Genomic DNA, 19424 nt, shown 5'->3' with positions numbered 1-19424 from the left:
ATCCCGCTTGGGGCTGGCCTGGTGAATCAGTGGAGGAGGCTCCCCGGGCCGGGCGCTGTGGAGCAGCCCGTGGTGCCCTGGCAGCTCTCTGGGCATTGTTCTGCCTCTGGGAACAATCGCTGGTTCCTGAGGGACGTCCTGTGACCGGACACGGTCCACAGCCCCACGCTGCCACCGGCCCCTCAGCCCTGCATCTGCTGCCCAGCTGGCCCAACACCTGGCGGCCAGGAAAAGCCCAGGGCCATGGAGTCCTGATGCTGGGGACAGGGGCGTGGGGGCTCTGTGTGGGCGCCAGGACTGCAGGGCTGGAGCAACGGGTCCCGTGTGCTCGCCGGAGGCAGAGTGGGTGCTCAGATTCCCGTTACACAGTGCTCCAGCTGCCTCTGCCCCTTCCATGGGATTGGCCGCACTGGACATTGCAAAGTGTTGCAAGGACGGCACCGGAGCTGCCGCGACTTTCCTTGACAGCCCCTTCCGGGAGCGCCCGTCCCTGGGAGAGGCAGGAGGGCTCCACGCACTCTGCACGTGTGTGAACGTGTGTGTGCATACCTGGGAGCCAGGTGTGGACACGTGTGAATGCGTGTGCAGTCCACGCTCCCCGTGCTCCGGCTCTGCCCCTCGGCACTTCTCCTGCCGTGCGCCCTGGCCTGGCCAGGAACATCATCCCGGTGTCAGAGCGCCGCCTCTGTCCCTGTCCCTGCTGGGTGCCCGCCCTGGGACGTGCCGCATTCCTGGGTGTTCCTGGGTACCCCGGTCACTGCTTTCCCATAGAGGAAGTCTGGCTGGTGGTTCTGCCCTCACGACTGCACCCATTGCTCACCCTGCGGGTCCCTAGTGTCAGGGCAGGACAAGGGGGTACGACACAGGTCCTCCTCTGGGAGTGGTTTTCTGTCATGTGGAACCCCAACATCTACCTGGGAGCAGCCCCCCATCATCCCTGGGACCGTCCCTGCATCCACCGTGGTGGTGTCCCAGCCTGGCCATGGTGTTACTGCCGGTGCAGGGGCAGTCGGGGCTGCTTTGGAAGACGCCATCAGTCAGTCCAGTGATCACCCAGCCGCTGCGATTCCCCGGGGAGATAGCGGGGAAAATTCAGCCCCGGTGGATTTTGGCGCTGTGGCCATCGAGGGCGGCCGCCAAGTCCCTGCGCAAGGATATCTTTCCCATTGCCCACCCTGACTCCGCACTCCCGACCGCCTCCGGCACCTCTCTCCGGCTTTGCTTACACCCCTGCTCAGGACTGGCCACGTCACCGTGTCCGGTGCCGGGGACGCCGCCAGGACCTCATCCTGGGGCTTCGGAGGACAGGCAGGAAAAGCTGCGGTGGGGCGTGGGCAGGGGGCACGGGCGGGGGGTGGCACCGCCCTCCAAACCCCACCCCGACTCCGGCTTTCCCGGCCCCTCCTCACGGAGCTTTCCTCGCCCTCCGCTTCCCCCTTGGGACAGTAATTACGACAGTAATTAGGAAGACAATTATTCCTGCTGAATGGGAACATCTTAATCTGTTTCTCCCTCCTTTTGGCAGATTTCACCCCACGCCCGCCCACGAGTACCGGGGGGTGCCGCCCGGCTCAGCGCTCGGAGCCCTGCGCTGCCGTGGGCCCGGGCCCCCGCCTGGAAGCTGAGACGGCTGCGAGCTGTGTCCCATCCCCAAAGGCCACCCAGGCACGATGCAACCGCTGGACCCCGACCTGCTGCCGGGAGCAGGGGGCTGCCGGAGGGCACAGGACACGGCTCCGCACTGGTGTTCCCGGGAGGGGGGCGGGTGAAGGGGACGGCCCCAAACCGAGCGAGGGTGATGAAGGAAGCGGCAAAGGGACAGAGGTGTCTACAGGATGGGAATGGGCGGGAGAATCGCCGTCCAGCGGGACCTGCCTTGCACAGACAGCCACAGTGGTAGGCGGCGAGGTGGTACCCACAGGCTCAGCCCTGTGCGTGGGCCCATCCTGCCCGGGATGCTCTCTGTCGGACATGAGGGAGCATGGGACAAAGGGAAGGGATACAGCTCTGGCACAGCCTTTCCCCAGGACTTGCACCACAGGAAGCACAGGGAGAACGGTGCCCCAGCCCTTCCCTGGCTGACGGCTGCACCAGAGCTGGCAGCTTTCCATGCCCTGGCATGGCACTGTCATGATCCCTGGCAATGGAGAGGCAAGTACCAACCCTCCCATGTCTGTCCCCAACACATGCTTGCCCCCAGGAGGCTGCGGCAGTCGCTGGTGGTGTCCCCAGCCCAGCCTGGGCATGCTGCTGCCACCCAGCTGGGCTCCCCGAGGGCTGTGCCGGGACAGCTGTCCCGTCCTACCGGTCCCCCCAGATCGAGGGCTGTGGCCAGGATGCCACCAGGGAGACCAGGACCTGCCTGGGTGTGGCTCGTTACCTGCACGGCAGGAATTAGCTGGTTTTCGGCACCAGCCCTGCTCCCTCCGCCCCACCCACGCACCTTAAATCCCAGCCCACCACACCCGGGGCCAGACCCGGCCATCCAGGGCACCATGGAGCTGCCGCCTGGCTGTCTTCTCCTCTTGGCTGCCCTGCTCCCCCTTGCCAAGCGGTCCAGCCCAGCCCCGCACGCAACTGGACGAGAGGAGCTGGGGATGAGTGAGTGTAGCTGGGTCATGGACTGGGAATGGGGATGCTCGGGGTGCCGCTGTTGCCCAGTGCTTCCCACTGCCCTGTGTGCTGCCAGGTGCGCACAAGTGTGGGGCTGTGGGAGGCTGGGGTCTGACCCCAGGGCGCTGGGGGCTGCTGAGGCCCCTGCCCTGTGCCTCTCACCAGCGTCCTGGCCACTGTGTCCTGCAGCAAAGCCTGGGTATTGCTACCACATCCCAGAGGTGGAGGACCTGCTGGACAAGGACTGTGGCTCCTGCCACACGGGTGCCTCCTGTTCGCACTGCACCAGCGATGCCGACTGCCATGGAGTCACCAAGTGCTGTCCCAGCAAGTGTGGCTACACGTGCCAGGAGCCAGTGTTAGGTGAGGGCTCAGTGCTGTGGTGGTAGGGCTCTGGAGTGGCAGTGTGGCACACACAGGAGTGGGTGACAAGAGGGGTGTTGGCTCAGTTGGGATAGCAAACTGGGAAGGGAGGTCCCTGGGTTGCTCCTGAGCTCTTGCTGGGTCTTGCAGACCCTGGGGGTCACCACACTATGCTATGGGGAAGCTGCTGGTGTGTGGGGCCGTGGGCAGGTGGGTGCAGAGCTGTGTGCTGGTACAAAGGGTATGGCAGTAAGAAGGAACCAGAACTGTGCAGAACTTTCTGAGGGCCTGAGAACCCTGAGCGTGGTGGTGTCCCCACCCTCCCCTGACTCAGCCTGTCGCCTTTGGATCATGCAGACTTCTGCTACCTGCCCTCAGTCTGTGGGAACTGCAAGGCGCTCTTCCGCCGCTTCTTCTTCAATGCCTCCAGCCAGCAGTGCGAGGAGTTCATCTACGGCGGCTGCGGCGGCAACAGGAACAACTTCGAGACCAAGGGCGAGTGCTTCCAGGCCTGTTCCCACCTCAGTAACTAGCAATGTGCTGTGGGCCATGGGCCACAGATGGCGGCTGCTCCTGGCCCCTCTCCTGATGCCCCATCTCTCAGTTCCAGGTGCCTGGTAGTGCTGGCCTGGGAAGTGGTGGCCTCTGCACAGCCCCTGCCTGGGGGAAGCTGCTGCTGGTGGCCGCATCCCCAACCCCACAGGGAGACATTCCTCGTGGGGCTGGTGGCAATGAGGCCTGTGGGCCAGGGTGACCGTGCTGGGGGCTGTGGCTTGCCTGGGATGCTCACTGGCCTAAGGACAGGGACATGTGCCCATGCCAGCATGGATGCCCCCTCCTATGCATGGTGCCTGACCTGAGGAGCCTGTCCCTCCCCTTGGACTGTGACAATACAAGGACAGGTCCCTGGATGAGCACGTCTGGGTCTGGTCCTTCCTGCCTGTGCTGGCAGGAGCAGTCAGTGCCCGTCCCTCTGGGCACTCCTTCCTCATGGGGACTGGGCAGTGGGTGCCTCCAGCAGCATGGCATGGCAGGGCTCACCCGGCCACCACCGTGCAGCTCCCATTGCCACGGATGAGCTCCTAGCCCAACCCTGCCTTCAAGCTGCCGACATGACCTGGCTGGGAGCTGAAACCACTGAATGGAGGAACAGCTCCCACCTCCATGGATGCCTGGGGTGGTGCCTGTCCCCAGCCTGCCCTGACCCAGGTCTGTGTCTGGCACCAACTCTGGCTGAACCTCCTGACACTGGGGGCCTCAGGTGATTTTAAGGCCACTCTAGGACCACATGGGGCAGCTGGGGGCAGCCAAGCACACGCTTTATTGCTGGAGGTGGTGGGGAGGGACAGGCCAGCTGGGGCCCATGACTGTCCCATGTCCCCTAATGAAGGCATCTTCCTGCTGCAGAGGAGCTGCTCTCTCATCACACAGCATCTGAAAAGGAGGATGTGCTTTTAGGGAGCAATGAGACTGCAGGAGCGAGGGGCCAGTGGCCATGATTGCAGCCATGCTGGCCAGCTCCATGAGAGCTCCATCCTGCTCCACATCACTTCAGATCCCCTCGGCCTGCAAATGCATCTGCTGGGAGCAGAGCAATGGGGTAGCAGCGGGAACTGGCCTCACAGTGATGCTGAGCTGGGAGCATGCTGAAGGCTGTGCCCTTCATACAGGTCAGCTGGCACCCTGCATGACCTGGTGTTAGTCCAGGTACTGGCCCCATCACAGTGGCCATAGGCCTCCTTATCACCAGGCATCCGCGTGCAGACGTGGCCGCAGCCGTTGCTGCAGCACTTATGGCCCTAGGCACACTCCTCATCGAGGCTGCACCGGTCCAGGCAGGTCCCACCGCCCCCAGGCATGGGGCACGCTCCACCTCTGCCTGCAGGGCAGAGCACCCTGCTGCGGGCCACCCAGCTGGGACACCCCATGTCTCCTGGGGCAACACCTGGGTCTCCTGTGCCTCACCTCCAGGAGTGTCCACGCAGACACGGCCGCAGGAGGTGCGGGTGCACCTCTGTCCCCAGGGACACTGCGAGTCGGCCTCGCACTCCTCCGAGCACCGCTCAGCACCGTGCCAGGGCACAGCCACGGTGTCGCGCTCTGTGGGCAGGGGAGGATGGTCACCTGCTGACTCTGAGCTGAGGCTGTGTGTGCTCATCACTTGCACGGAAAGAGGGGGATGCATGGAAAGAAGGATGGGGGCAGATCATATCCCTGGAGCGTGTGACACCCCCACAGGTACAGCTGCCTTGGCAGACCCAGCACAGGGTTCCAGTGTGGTCGTGGTGAGGGGTCCTCATTGGGGAGGAAGGGTCAGGATGCCCTGGGAGTGGGTGCCAAGGGGACCTGGGCTCTGTCCCTGCTGGGCTGGGCAGGTGTGAGGGGCTGACCTGGCAGCGAGGCTGGCGTGCAGACGTGGCCACAGCCGTTACTGCAGCACTTGTGGCCCCAGGGACACTCCTCGTCGAAGTTGCACAGGTCCAAGCACGTGCCCCCCTCCCTGGGGATGGGGCACACTCCCACTCTGCCTGCAAGGTAATCATCCAGCTGGGGGGCATCTGGCCTGGGGCACCTCACCAGGGGGCACCCCAGGGCAGCCCCACATAGCTCCCGGAGGGCCTGGCTGGTTCTCACCTCCGGGGATGTCCATGCAGACATGGCCACAGCCGATGCTGGTGCACCGCTGTCCCCGGGGACACTGTGAATCAGCCTGGCACTCCTCTACACATCGGCCATCAGCTCTGTCCCCACTGTCTGCAGGGGCACAGCAACCAACTCGCCGTCACCTTTCTGCCCTTGGGGGGCAGGGGCTAGCTCCCCCCTAACAGGCTGTGCCCATTACCTCTGGGCACGGCCACGCACTCCCAGCCGCAGCCGGTGTCACAGCACTTCTCCTCTCGTCCGCAGACACTGTCATCCAGGCACTGGCTCCCGCGCCGGCGCCGCGGGTCCCAGCACGGCTCTGCCCGGGGGCACTCCCCGGGGTGCTCTACCAGAGGAGGGGACCCAGGTGAGGGTGGAGGTCCCAGCCCTGCTCTCACGTCACTTCCCTGGGCTGGTGGCCGGGCTGCCACGCTCACCTCGGGCAGGGCGGGTGCAGCGCATGGCGCAGCCAGAGAAGCAGCACTTCTCCTGCCGGGAACAGTCCCTGTCGTGGGTGCAGGAGTCCATCTCCGTGCACGGCTCCGATGTGCGTTGTGGCCTCACCTTTGGGCACTCACTGGGTTTGTCTGAGAGGGGCAGGAAGAGACAGCAGGAGGAGGGACCACCCTGTGTTGCAGGCACCTCCTTTCCTGCAGCCTCGGGCTGCCCTGACAACTACCCTCGGGGTAGCGCCGTCCCGCATCCTGCACCCAGGAGCTTTGACAGCATTCCTGGTGGAATCACTGTTCTGGCGACCATCTCCTCACCTGGTTCGGGGGCTGAGCACACGTGGCCACATCTGCTGCTGCTGCAGCACTTCTCAGCCCCCAGGCACTGCCAGTCCTTGGTGCAGGTGGTGCCACACGGGGTCACGGCCAGCGGAGCCTCCTCAGCCAGCGGGCAAATGCCTGGTTTTTCTGGAGGCAGGAGGCAGTGGGGCTGGGGGTGCAAGCAGCAATAGCGGGTCTTCCCCACCCAGTCTCACAGTCCCTGGAGCTGGGGGACACCCCTGCCCGTATCTGGCACCTCGGGATGGGGGCAGGCAGACATAGTCGCAGCCACTCAGGCAGCACTTCTCCTCGCGGGGACACTCGCCGTCGTGCCAGCACTGGGCTCTGCAGTCATAACTGGGGAACAGCCCGGCACGGACTGGGCAGAATCCGTCCTTCCCTGCAGGCATGGTGTGGAGTGGCTGCAGTGCCACTGCTTGGAGACGCAGCCGTGGGGACCAGGGCACATGGGGCTGTCGAATCTTTGGGGTGGCTCCCGGCCCCCTCACCTTGACTGTTTGCCACACAGTGCCGGCTGCACAGCTGGTGACAGCAGACGTGGGATGGGGGACAGTCCTGGTCCTGGAGACATCCCCACTGGTGCAGCAGTGGCCGTTGAGTGGCCGGGGCAGGGCTGGTGTCCTCTGCACCGTGGAGCAGGATGAGAGCAGGATGGTGGCCTCACCAGAGGGTGGTCTCACTGTCCCCTTCCCTCCCCACTCCGGTGCCCACCTGGGAGCTGTGCAGTTTGTCCCCACCCCAGGCCCGGCAGAGCCACCCTGGCAAGCATGGGGTGGGGCGTCCCGTTTGTGCCACAGCTCTGTGCCATGGTGGCTGCTGCCCCACGGCATCATTCCCGGTCTCTGAGCCATGTCCCCGCCCGCACTGCCCATCCTGTCCCGTCCTGCCTCACCGGCCGGCACTTCCGGCAGGCACTGGTGGCCACAGCTGCTGTTGCAGCATTTCTGCGCGTCGGGGCAGTCGCCGTCGCCTCGGCACCGCTCCCGGACCGGTCGTGGCTGCACCGTGGGGCCCTCGCTGGGCTTGGGCTGGTCTGGCAGGGCAGAATGGGTGTGACGATTCAGCATTCCCCACTGGCCGCCCTGCCTGCGCCGGGGGTCCCTGGCTCCTGCCATGACCCACAAGTTCCTGGTGCCTGCGGCCACGTCCCAGCGTTGGGTTTTCCCGGCAGCTGCCAGAAGCTGCCGGAGCAGGGGAAGCTGCCTGTGCTGCCCCAGTGGCCAGGGCGTCAGGGAGACAACTATGGCACACAGGGTCCCTGGGACGAGCCAGATCTCCCAGCCTCCTCGCCGAGTCCTTACCCTGCGCCGGCTCCAGGCAGGCAGAGCCGCAGCCCAGCGGGCAGCACTTCTGCGCTCCCAGGCAGTCCTTGTCCTCCAGGCAGGGGAAGGAGCAGGGGGCGATCAGCCGCTCAGGGGCTGCTGCCGGGCAGGCACCGGGCTTCTCTGCAGCGCCGAGGGGCCGAGAGGTGAGGCTGCACTGCAGTGTCCTAGGGCAGCACCGGGAAACCTGCCCCTGCCAGACCCCTCTGCCTCCCCCTGGCTGGACCCATTCCTGTGTCCCATCCCAGAGCCTTCCGCACATCCCGGCGGCGGTCAGGAGGCTGCTAGCAGCGCGCGGGGAGCTGCACCATAGCAATGGGGATTTCACAGGGAATGGGACAGGGAAAAGGGTGCCAGCTGCCCCGGGACAGAGGTGGTGGCAGCGGCTGTACCGCGGTGCCGTACCTTCTGCCGGGGGGATGCAGCGCAGCCGGCACTCCCAGGGGCAGCACTTGAGCTCAGCGGGGCAGCTGGAGTCGTTGGCACAGAGTGGGGACTCCAGGCGCAAGCAGCGCATGAAGTCCCGTGGACACCTCCCTGGTTTCTGGGTGTCCCCTGCGGTGGGATGGCAATGTCAGGACAGTGCCAGAGCCCCTCATCCTCCATCCCTGGAGAAGCAGGATGTGGGGCTCTCTGCAGGGGACAGGGAACTGGAGCAGGGACTGCAGCCGCAGGGGATGGAGACTTCTCTGCATCATGGCCTGGGGCTGCTGGACCCCCACATCGAGACCTGCATGGCACAGCACAGTGTGGCACAGTGTCATGGCATGGCATGGTGTGGCACGGCACAGGCTCATGTGTGCCCTTGCAGGGCAGCAAGTGCCACGAGGAGTGTCACTGGCCCTGTCAGGGTGAAGCCAGCACCGAGCCAGCACCAACTGGAGGTTAGGATTTATTCCTGAGCATCCTGCTGCCGCGGGCTTCCTCACTGCAAGCAGCACACTCCTCACTGCTGCTGTCTCTTCCTCTTCCTTCTTCTCCTCCTCCTGTCCTGGCACCCCATGCTCCTCTCGGCCATGCTGGGAAAATTGGGACAGCCCTGCCTCCGGTACAGGCGAGCTCCAGCTGGTGCCTGTGCCCGGCTCCTGCTGCCAGCTGGGGCTGCGGCGGGAGCCGCCTGTGCCAAGAGCCCGCTCGGCTGCGGCGGGGCCGGGTGTTTGGGCTGCAAACAGACGCTGCCGGAGTTTCACTGCAAACAGCAGCTGCTTGGTTCAAACAAAGAGGCACCGGCTGTGGTCTCGGTGAGGGCAGAGCCACACCGCAGCTGGGCACCACTGCTCCAGGCATCGTCCCACGGCGGGGTGCTGGCAGCAGGGGTCTGTGCCAGGATGCAGCCCGGACCCTGCTGCATGTGATTCCCCTGGGAGCTGACAGTTGTTGCGCCCGTGGGGTGCAGGGGGTGCCCACGGGGGTAAGGGCATGCACACATGCCCCTGCACCCTGGGGTGGGAGCAGGGTCCCCCAGGCAGCAGGGCTGTGGTGCAGGTGCTGCAGCCAGCTGGGACATGGTCCCTGCTAGCATATGCTGGGCAGGGATAGAGGGGACATGGCAGGGACACGGAGGCCGGGATGCAAGGAGCTGCTCCCAGGCTGCCTGTGGTTGGCAGCTGCTGGGTTTGACTCCTGGTACTCACCGCCCTTCTCTGGTGTTACGCTTGGCTCTGCCCTGAGGATGAGGAGGCCCAGGAGGAGGAAAACTCCTGGGCTCATGGTGCTGCCGGGGATGTGCATGTCTGGAGCTGAGCTGGGGCTTGGTTTAAAGTCTGTGGTAGGGGTGCCTGAAGTGCCAGGGCAGCTGAAGCTGAGCTGCTGTAGCAGCTGGTTGTGCTGTGGGCAGGAGGGGCAGGAGGAGGGGCAGTTCCCAGAACCTGCCGGCGCCCCGCCAGCCATCCCGCTTATCTCTGCCCAAGCCCTGCTTTGGGGTCAGGGCGACCTGCGGGGCTGGGGAGGCCAGATGGGGTCAGACACTGCTGGACCCCATGTTGCACCACTCCATCCCTGCTGCAGCTGGCTGCCACTCCCTCTTTGGGTGCCCTTTCAGCCTCACTCACCCCTCTACTTCCTGGAGTGGGGACTGATATCCAGGGGACTGCTGGTAGACCCCATGGCTTGGTCCTGGCATGGCAGTGGGAGCAGTGCAAGGGGTTCTAAGCAGCTCTACTGCCATGGTGGTGCCCCTCAGCCAGGTGTAGCTTCTGTGCACAGGACTGCTTGGGATCCAGCATCATGAGTAAGCAGGTCCTGCCGTGGACCCTGGCATGTGGGTGATGCTCCCTGCCCCCTTCCTTGTCTGGGTGCTCCATCTGTCCTGACCCGTGATTGCTTTTCCCACCAGGTTTTCACACTCTGGGATGCAAATGAGCCCTTCCTTGGCACAAGGAATCTGAGGGAACTGGTTCTCCAGTCCTGCCGAGGGGACATCATGCAGCCCCCAGGCCCAGCAGGATGGTTACCATGGAACGACGATGGCTGGAAGTCACCTGCACAGAACCAGGACCCTCTCCCTGCCCTGGGGCAGTGCCTGCGTGCAGGGATGGCTGCCTGCACCTCCCTGCCTGCACGCAGCCCAGGCTGCCAGCACCCCTGGGAACCAGAGCACAGAACAGGGATGGTGACCCAGAGCACACGTGGCTGTGGGATGGTTTATTCTGTCTCAGGGCTGTGGAGCAGCTGGGGTCATGTGGATGTGGGATTTCGCCTCATGCAGGGTTGCCAGGAATCTTGGCCATGCAGGCAGTATGCAGCCCTTAATGGCATAGCTGGGGGTGCCAGGGACCCTGACCAGAAGCAGCGGAGTCAATGCTGGTGCCATCCTGCCAGTGCAGAGGGTCCAGTGCAGGGATAGGTGTGGGGGACAGCAGCACCTCTGCTCAGCCCATGGGGGCAATGGCAGTGGGGTGTGGGATGACCCTGAAATGGCAGCTTCTGGTGCAGCCCTTCCTGGCCATGGCTACACTGTACCTGGAAGAGGCCAGTGAGGGGGTCAGTGAGGATGGGGGATGAGGGATGGGGGGCCCTGTGGTGCTCACACCCTGGGTCCCACTCTGATCCCTCCAGGCTGGGCCCAGAAGGCAGCAGGCTGTGTGGGGACTGTACCTCTCAGTGGGCGGACACAGACCCGGCTGCAGCCCTGCAGGCAGCACTTCTGGCCAAGGGGGCAATCCTTGTCCTGCAGGCACAGGAGGAGGCACTTGGCTGCCTGATCACCCTCTGCTGCAGGGGGACAGAGACCTGGCCACGCTGGCATATGCAGAGAGAGGAAGGGGTGAGGGGCTCAGGGCACCCCTCCAGGATGGTGGAGCTGCCCTGCATGCAGGGATGAGCTCCTCACCCAGCTTCTGCCCCACTGGACAGCAGCTCGGGCCCCATTGCCCCTGGGAGGGTCATGGTGACAGGGTAGGGAGGGGGCACAGGGGTCTTGGCTGCATAGGGTGCCGATGGTTTACCCTTGGTGGGTGGTTTGCAGATGTGTCCACAGCCAGTGGTGCAGCACTTGTTGTCCCCAATGCAGTCACTGTCGGTGTCACACAGCTCCAGACAGGGCCCCAAAGAGCCCCGCAGCACCATGGGGCACACGCCAGGCTTTGCTGTGGCACGGTGGCTCCCTGGTGACAGTGAGGAGTCTGTGCCAGGATTCTGTCCCCAGCCCCGCTCCTGGCACAGCCTCCGTCTCCATCCTGTTTCTGTCCTGTGCCTCCATCTTCCTTCCCAGAGCACCATGATGGCCTCAGCCACCAGCTTCACACCCACACCAGTCTCACCCAGTGAGACCAGTCACAGCTCAATATGGGATGCCAGCTGGTAGCTGGAGTGGTGAAGGACAACCCTTGCTCTGGTTGCAGCAGCACACAGTCTGAGGGGGGTGCAGGAGGGAGGGTCAGGAGGGGGTTCAGCCTTTCACCCACTTGGGGCCATCTCCCACCCATCACAGAGGAGCTGGGCATGGGGATCCCTTCCCACAGCACCCTGAGGGCCAGCTCTTGGCAAGGGGCTCATGAGGGCTGGGGCTGTGCCCAAGGCAGGCGTGTGGGACCAGGAGCCGCAGCCAGCGGCACACGCTCCCTGGGGCCTGGATGGATGCCACCAGCTGCACACCCGGCCAGGCACAGCTGCTGTGGCTTGTCCAGAGCTACGGCCGGGCTCATGCTGGGCTCTGCCAGGGGGGAGCTGGGCTAGCACCAGTGCCTTGGTGGGCTGAACATGGGGATCAGAGAGGGCCGGTGGGGCTGTACCTGTGTCTGGAGGGGTGCAGGCCAGCCCACAGCCAGAGAAACAGCACTTGAGTTCCCCAGGGCAGTCCCGGTCATCAGTGCAGTGGTTGGGGCAGGCAGCAGCTCTCCTCTGGGCACGCTTCCGTGGGCAGAACCCGGGTTTGGCTGCAGAGAAGGTGCAGGGTTTGGCATGCAGCCAGCCTGGCCCCACTGCCCATGGCTCCCCTACAGTGCGATGGGGGCTGTGAACCCCTGGGGCTGTCCCAGGGCATCCTCAGCCTGGCATGGGGATCTCCAGGACACCTCACCTAGTTCAGCAAGCACGCAGCGGGTGCAGCAGCCACGGGTGCAGCACTTCTTCCCCGAGTGGCATGTGGTGTCATTGTGACATCTTGTCCCACAGCTTGGCCCGATGGCACTGCCAGCATGGGGGCAGTAGCCCGGGCTCTCTGCAGAGGGAGATGCTCCATGCAGCCGTGTCCCAGGGAGCAGGGCTCACTCTGGGGTGCCAACACAGGCACCAGCCCACGTCCCACCCATTGCCCGATCCTTGCGCTGGCATCCCTTGGAGTGAGCAGCGGTACCTGTGGTGGGCAGGAGGCAGGTCCAGACCTTCCCAATCTGGCAGCACTTCTCAGCACCAGGGCAGCCATGGTCGGAGAGGCAGTACAGTCCGGGGGCCCAAGGGGCTCCGCTCGTCCCCGCTGGGCACTCTCCTGCTTTGGGAGGGGCGGTGGGGGTCCAGTGTCCCTGCAGGGCCCGGTGTGGGGATGCAGGGAAGGTGAGGGGAATGCCCTGGTCCCCGGGCCTGTGCTGCTGGGCCAGGGCGAGCAGTGCCAGGAGCACCAGAAGAAGGGTGCAATGGCCCAGCATCGCGCTGCGATTGATGTGCTTCTGGGTGATGGGCTGGGATTTAAACCCTGCTGGAATGGGGGCTGGCCAAGCCAAGCTGCTCCTTCTCATGGAGGCAGTTTCGGGACTGTGGGAGTGCTGGGCATGAACAATTCAGCTTGGGGGAGACTCCCGGGAGAGTGCTGGGCTCGTGGCCCATGGCTGACGCATCCTCCGCAGCTCCTTTTCCAGGTCACTGGTGACCTGTGAGCAGCTGGGCCAAGGGCGAGCAGCATTCCCAGAGCCCCACCATTGCGAGCATGGATGGGACACAGAAGCAGTGTTCTGCCCCAGTCTTCAGTGTCCACTGGATCCCTCCTGGCATATGTGGAGCAGGGAGAGCTGCTGTGGAACTGTGGTGCTGTGCCGGGGTGCACAGCCTGCACCGACACCGCAGAGAGAGGGGGAACCAGCACCAGACACTGGGCAGTGCTGGGCAGGGTGTGGGGCTCACTCAGTCCTGGGGGATGGCTCTGGTCTATCCCCTGCCAAGGGCAAAGGCTCTGGGGATGCCAGCCCCTCTCAGGCAGGAGGGACATGCTCCAATCCCAGGGGCTGGGAGCAGGAGCAGGCAGGTTTGGAAGGAACAGGGCCCCTGGAGACCAGTGGAGATCAAGAAGTGCCAGGGGAAAGCAGGACAGGAGCAGGAGCCCAGCTTTGAGCAAGTGGGAAGGGATGTGGCAGAGACAGGCATGGGACCAGGGCATGCGGGTTGCACTGCCCAAAGCTCCTTCAGGCTTCTGCTGTGGGCAGGGTGCCATGGCCAGGCTGGGAAGGCGGAGGCAAGGACAAGTTTGGGTGATGCTTGTGTACGGGCACACACTGTAGCCTGCTTGTCCCCTGGCCATTGCAGAGCGGGGAGCAGAGAGCACCTCTGCTCTGATGGGACACGGACACAGCTGCACTTCGACAGCTGTGCTCCAAGCATGGTGGAGGAGCCAAGGTGGAGGAGCCAGTGTGCAGGGACAGCTGGGGCCATGGACCTATGGGACAGCCTCAGGCAGGGCACAGGCTGGGGACCCTTGGAGGCATGACAGAGTCAGTCAATGCTGCTGCTTGTGTGGAGCCCTTCCAGGCATCCCTGGCATAGGATGGAGAGGCAGCCACAGCTTGTGATGGAGAGGGGGCCACAGCATGGAAGAGAGGCAGCCATGGTGCAGGATGGAGAGGCAGCCACGGCGTGACAGGGAGAAGCTGCTTTATTGGTGAGAGTGCAGGGGGCTAGCCCGAGCAGGGAACCCCAGGGAGGAAACTGAGGCTGAAGGCTCCAAGCCGGGGGGATGGTGCAGGGCCAGGACCAGGGCATGTGGGATGGGCATCGGGCAGCAGCTTCCCTGTGGCTGGGCTGGCAGGAGGCAGCTGCACCTGCAAAGGAGCAGAAGCTGTGAGTGGGATGGGTGCATGGGTGCCGTGCTGCGGTGCTGTGGGATCCCTGGGGCTGGGATGCACCCAACTGACCTCAGTGGATGGGCGTCACACAGGAGACCTTGCCGCAGCCATTCCTGCAACACTTCTGGATTCCAGAGCAGTTGGCATCAGTCTTGCACTGGTTGGTACAGACGCCCAGCATGGGGATGCCTGGGTTGACAGGTGGGCAGGTGCCAGGCTTCTCTGAAAGGCAAAGGGACATGGCTGAGACCTGCTGGCCCTGCCATGGGGGGCAGGGCCCACCCTGCAGCTCCCAAAGCTGCAAGCATGGCCCTGGCCCCTATCTGCCATGGAGGAGGCACCACCATGGTACCCGGCATTTCCCCCATCCCATAGCTCTGCTTGCTGGCATTCCTTGCCAGCTGGACCTGATGGAGACACATCAGGGAGGCCACATGGCATGGTGGTCCCCAACAGCCCCTATGCCCAGTGTTCCTGCTCAGGGACACGTGGCTGGCACAGGTGCCATGTGCAGACATGATGAAGGCCTTGGCCCTGCTGTCCTCTACAACTGCCCTGGATGGCCCTGGCTGTTTCTTCATGGCATGGGGGCTCAGCCTAGGCCTCAGACAGGATCACGTGCCCCCCAAACAGCCTTTGCCTGGCAGTGCAGGGCCCCTGCTCCGCTGTCCCACTGCCTGCCATGGGCACTGAGCTCTGGCTCTGCACCATTCTGCCCTCCACTGTGGTGCAGCCAAGCTAGCGCTGTCCCGCAGGCAGCCATGGAGGCACTGGAGCCTCTAGGTCACATCCATGTGTCTGCAGCTGTGGATTCCAACTCCTGCACCCATCTCCTTGGGTCACTCTCCAGAAGGACTGTTGTGGTGAGTGTGCTCAGCACAGAGCAGTGCCCACATCCTGGGCTGGCAGCCGCCCACAAGGTTGAGAAGCTGCAATGGGGAGTGGTGCAGACCCCCACCCTCCAGCCAAGCCCCAGCATCATTTGGGGGTGTTCACTCAGCCCCTGCATGGCTGAGAAGAGGAAGGCGTGAGCATAGCCCAGCAGGAGCACACCCCGAGCATGCTGGGCTCCCATGCAGCCCCCGATCCCCGCGCTGCAGCCGGACACACATTGGGCACCCAGGCCTGTGGCGACCACTGCACCCTGGAGCACCAGTACTGCCGGCTGGGATGGGCTGTTGGCTCGTGGCAGTGGCACCGGCTCTGGGCAGCACGGCCAGGAGCAGGAAGGAGTGTTACCGTCAGGCTTCTGGCAGGCCTTGCCGCAGGCTGCCGGGCAGCACTTGAGGGTGCTCTCGCAGTCGCCATCGGACTGGCACCCCACCGTGCAGTTCACCGCATCCATCGCCGGGCTCGGGCACACGCCGGCTTTTGCTGCAAGGCAAAGGTGGGGGCGTGGGCAGGCGCGGGGCGGCCGGCGCCGGGCAGGGCGAGGGCTGCGTCCCTTTCCGGGAGATGCTGCCCCGGCCCCAGGGCTGGCTCCAGGGATGCTGCCGAGCCCAGCCGCGCTGGGCACAGGCTGGTGCTCGCCCCGGCTCCCACGCCGGCTGCCCTGGGGCTGGGAGGGAGGGATGCTGGCCGCTCGCCGGGCGTGCCGTGACGAGCCGAGCTGGGCCATGCGCTCATACTCACTGGTGTCATTCTGGGCGGATGCTGCCGGCAGCTCTGCCCAGAGAGCCAGGAGCCCCGCCAAGATGAGGACGCTGCGGGCCGTGGGCATGGTGCAGGAAGCGGCTGCGCTGTGGCCGCCCGGCCGGCCTTTAAGCTCCTCTCCAGGTGGGGCCGGCGGGCTCGGCCTTCCGGGTGGCTCCCAAGGGCCGGGCAGGGCCAGGCTCCCCCTTCGCGCTTGCACAACCCGAGTATCAGGTATCTACCGCTGCTGGCTGCCGACCAGGGAGGGGGAGCCTCGAGGAGACTGGGCGGCCATGCTGAGAACTCGCCCGGCAGGAACAGCAGCCAAAGCACCCCTGGCCACGGCCCCCGCACGCCGGACCCCAGACAGCCCCACACGGAGCCCAATGGGGCGCTGGGTCGCCACGGCCCTGCGTGGGGATCGGCCGTGGGAATGAAGTGGTACCGCTCGCACGGAGCGAGGCAGGCGAGAGTGCAGCAGGGACAGGGCATGACCCGTCCCTGCTCGGACTCACCCTGCACTGCCACGGCCACAGCCATGAGCTTGAATGGAGCCCCTGGCCTGGGTCGCTGGTGCCCCGAGGCTGGGAGGAACCAGCAATGCAGACAGGGCTGTGGCTCAGCTCTACAACTGCTCACCCAGCTCCTGCTCCTGTTCCAGACACTGTTCTCCTCCAGCTCTTGCTCCTCAACTGAAGGGTCCTCCAGGCTGCCTGTGCCTTGGACAGGCGCCTCCCCCAGGGCTGCGCTGCACCTCCTCGCAGCCACAGGAGCTCCTGCCTGGCCACAGCCCTGTCCCACAGACCCTGCCATCCTCACAGCCTCCCACAGCACTGGGGATGCGGATGGACCAGCCGAAAGCACCATTTGTGCAAGTGGCTGTCAGGGAGTGAGCCACTGACATGCACTCCCAGTGCTCCGGGGCACAGTGGTATTGGGGCTGTAAAACCCCAATCCCTTTGGCCTGTCTGGGATACCCTTCCCATGGCACGTCTGGTGGGTCAGGACACTCCACTGCCCCTGGCAATGTCAAGCTGGGGATGGTTTGAATGGGCCCAGCTCGCCCACTTGGTGTGGCTGCCCTGCTCACATCAGCATTTGCCAGTCTGCCAGCGCCCATCTCCTCCACAGACTCCTACAGGAAGAGGAAACCTGCCCTGTTCCTGGTAATGTGCCCTTGCTGCTGGCAGAAGCAGCCCCAGCTCCGGGCTGGAGCATCCTGCAAATTTGCATGGGCCAAGGGTTCATGGGGCCGAGACATGATCCCTGCCTGAGTCACGAGCTGGCGCGGCTCTGCCGGGGTCCGTCTCCAGGTAATTTAACCCCACAGTCAACAATGTGGCACGGTGGCGTGGCAGTAAATCAGTAACTGTTTGCCTTTGCCTGTGGTCTCCTCCCTGCCCAGGTGTTTATGCAGGAACAGGAGCCGGCGCTGACGGCTCAGCCGCCTGCCCCATTGCCGCACCTCATGTCACCGCTGTGGGCAGTGGGAGTGACACATGGGGATTGGGCAGAGGCCTGGGGTGCCAGGGGGATCATCAAGGCAGCCCTTGTGCCTGTGCCCTCCAGGATGGGGACCTGCTGGGGAGCTGCCGGGACCTGGCCACGCTCAGGCTGGCTGGGATGCTCCCATAGTGGCCCCCACTGGGCTGGACTGGGATTTAACCCAGGGCCAACATCGGGATGCCAGGAATGGAAACAACCATGTTGCAGCCCAGTGGCCCCTGCACCAGGACTGGAGCACAGTGCTGTGTTGGCCAGAGTGGGATGGGGGTGGTAACAGCTGGGAGGTGAGCACACTCCCCACCAGGATGGAGGGGAGAGACCTCCACCATACCTACCTGTGTTGCACAGGGACAGAGCCCACCTGGACCCAGCAGCAGCTTCTCTAGAGCAGCAGCACTGCTGCCGGACCCACACTGGCCACCCAGGGTCACTGGTGTCCCACTGTGTCTGGGCTATGACCCTGTGCTGGTGCTGTCTTTAAGGGTCATTGCCCTGGTCTGACCCTGTGACAGCTCTGCCCCAGCATGGGGTGACCCCAGTGTGGGGTGACCTTGGTGCTGGCAGGGAGCAGTCAGCACTGGGAGGCCGTGAGGGTGGTTGCCAGCAGCCAGGATGCACAAGAGCATCTGGATGGGAGTAGAAGGGAGCCCAGAAATGGAAGGCTCATGGAAGGACACGAGGGGGAAACAACAGGGGAAGCTGAGAGCTGGGGGAGAGCAGTGTGAGCGCCAGTGGGTTTGCCCACAGTTGTGCCCCAGCTCCAAGGTGCCCAGCTGGCTGCTGAGGACAATCCAGCTGAAGCTGCCTCCAGCCAGCCAGAGCACCTGGAGAGGGACTGAGCGAGCTGGTAGCTGGGCCAGCAGCTCCAGCCCACGCAGTTGGCATCGCCTTCTGGGAGACAGGAATGCTTTGGCTCCTGTCCACAGTGTATGGCATTTGGGATATTGGTGTCCCCACCCTGGCTCTGCCAGGTGCTTCCTCGGCAGAGGCTGAGGATGGCTGTGGGGAGTACAGGGGCCTGCCAGCTGTCCCTATGGCCAGGGAGGATCCTGGCTGAGCACATGGGATCAGCAGCCCCAAGCCTGACCCCAAAGGCTCTTCTCTGCTGCATCCCTTGGGAGCTGTGCCCACCACCATTGAGCCTGGTCATGGTGGCTGCACCCAAGTCTCACGGGTGACCGTGGCTCCTCCATGGCAGCAGGGAAAGTACTAGAGTCACATCTCCTGACTGCTGAGGGAACGTGGTCAATGATTAAAAGGGGCACACTGAGGTGCCCCCGAGCAGTGAGCCAGCCTCCCACGGCTGGCACAGAGCAGGGACAGCAAGTACAGGGGTAGAGAGGGACACCCCATCCTCTGGAGACGCTGGGCCCTGCAGTCAGCAGCACAGGGTCCCAACATCATGGGCATGGATTGGTGCATGGCCCCTCAGGTCCAGCTGTGCACCTGCCAAGGGCTCCTGCTACATCCTGCCACGTCCTGCCACTGCCGAGCCCCCCCTGCCCACACTGCCCCTGCAGCGCACACCTCGGTGACCCTGCTCTGTGGCACGGCCGCAGCTTCAGTGGTGCACGGATGCTCCAGAGCCTGGGATGTGCCTGGCTCTGTGCTGTGGGATTGCTCCTATCTGCTCGTCCACTGGGTTCCAGTGAGACCCCAGCCGCAAACAGCCCGGCAGTGCTCCAAGGGCTAGCAGAAGGCATCCACCCCAAGCCCCCCAGCACTCACCTTTGTTCCCGGCAGCCACAGGGACTGCCTGCAGCTGGGCACACAGGGCCAGGATGCCCAGGAGCAAAATGATGGTGGTCTTCATGTTGGTGAATGCCACAGGTATGGACGGGCAGTGCGGGTCGGCAGGGTTTATATCTGTATGGGGCCGGGGAGGGGCCCTGCACACAACCTTTGTGTGCCAAAACACTCACTGCTGCTGTGTGTCACAGTTGTGCCCGAGGCAGTGACGGCCTGAGAAATGATTTACCTGGCCTTGTCCAGCCCTGGCAACCAGGCTGCAGCAGGGGGAATGACTCTCAGCACCCTCATGGGGAAAGGGAAATGAGGCCATG

At 64.4% G+C, this 19424-nt stretch overlaps 4 protein-coding genes across 8 annotated transcripts; 1 reads left to right on the top strand and 3 right to left on the bottom strand.

Annotated features, from left to right (window-relative positions):
• Positions 1-2449: 2449 nt before the first annotated feature.
• Positions 2450-3887, top strand: SPINT4 (serine peptidase inhibitor, Kunitz type 4). 2 transcript variants are annotated; one of them, XM_042048704.1, is made up of 3 exons: positions 2450-2601; positions 2779-2976; positions 3334-3887. In XM_042048704.1, the coding sequence occupies exons 1-3, from the start codon at positions 2496-2498 to the stop codon at positions 3507-3509; spliced, it is 480 nt and encodes a 159-aa protein (XP_041904638.1). In that variant the 5' UTR covers positions 2450-2495; the 3' UTR covers positions 3510-3887. The 2 variants fall into 2 exon arrangements, with proteins under 2 accessions (XP_041904638.1, XP_041904646.1); XM_042048712.1 differs by having other exon boundaries at positions 2451-2601; positions 2803-2976.
• A 332-nt stretch (positions 3888-4219) lies between these two features.
• Positions 4220-7604, bottom strand: LOC121674361 (balbiani ring protein 3-like). Of its 3 annotated transcripts, XM_042048662.1 has the most exons (9): positions 7303-7604; positions 6899-7033; positions 6646-6789; positions 6387-6536; positions 6057-6206; positions 5819-5965; positions 5611-5730; positions 5367-5504; positions 4220-5076 (listed from the first exon to the last, which is right to left on the bottom strand). In XM_042048662.1, the coding sequence occupies exons 1-9, from the start codon at positions 7523-7525 to the stop codon at positions 4523-4525; spliced, it is 1761 nt and encodes a 586-aa protein (XP_041904596.1). In that variant the 5' UTR covers positions 7526-7604; the 3' UTR covers positions 4220-4522. The 3 variants fall into 3 exon arrangements, with proteins under 3 accessions (XP_041904596.1, XP_041904604.1, XP_041904588.1); XM_042048670.1 differs by having other exon boundaries at positions 4220-4410; positions 4942-5076; positions 6646-7604; XM_042048654.1 differs by having other exon boundaries at positions 6646-7604.
• A 1182-nt stretch (positions 7605-8786) lies between these two features.
• On the bottom strand, positions 8787-13921 carry LOC121674376 (WAP four-disulfide core domain protein 3-like). Of its 2 annotated transcripts, XM_042048692.1 has the most exons (6): positions 12528-13921; positions 12252-12392; positions 11965-12108; positions 11179-11337; positions 10829-10972; positions 8787-10693 (listed from the first exon to the last, which is right to left on the bottom strand). In XM_042048692.1, exons 1-6 carry the CDS (start codon positions 12904-12906, stop codon positions 10683-10685), a joined length of 978 nt encoding a protein of 325 aa, XP_041904626.1. In that variant the 5' UTR covers positions 12907-13921; the 3' UTR covers positions 8787-10682. The 2 variants fall into 2 exon arrangements, with proteins under 2 accessions (XP_041904626.1, XP_041904615.1); XM_042048681.1 differs by having other exon boundaries at positions 8787-10972.
• A 94-nt stretch (positions 13922-14015) lies between these two features.
• On the bottom strand, positions 14016-19174 carry LOC121675674 (WAP four-disulfide core domain protein 2-like). Its single transcript, XM_042051306.1, has 6 exons — positions 19090-19174; positions 18534-18589; positions 15856-16093; positions 15463-15597; positions 14293-14445; positions 14016-14199 (listed from the first exon to the last, which is right to left on the bottom strand). The coding sequence occupies exons 1-5, from the start codon at positions 19172-19174 to the stop codon at positions 14294-14296; spliced, it is 666 nt and encodes a 221-aa protein (XP_041907240.1). The 3' UTR covers positions 14016-14199; position 14293.
• Between the last annotated feature and the right edge of the window lie 250 nt (positions 19175-19424).

This window comes from Corvus kubaryi, unplaced genomic scaffold (assembly GCF_017639235.1).
Source record: "Corvus kubaryi isolate FWS band 111438036 unplaced genomic scaffold, C.kubaryi_AGA036_p1.0 134, whole genome shotgun sequence".
Classification (NCBI taxonomy): Eukaryota; Metazoa; Chordata; class Aves; order Passeriformes; family Corvidae; genus Corvus; species Corvus kubaryi.
This window is presented reverse-complemented; position numbering and strand designations above follow the sequence as displayed.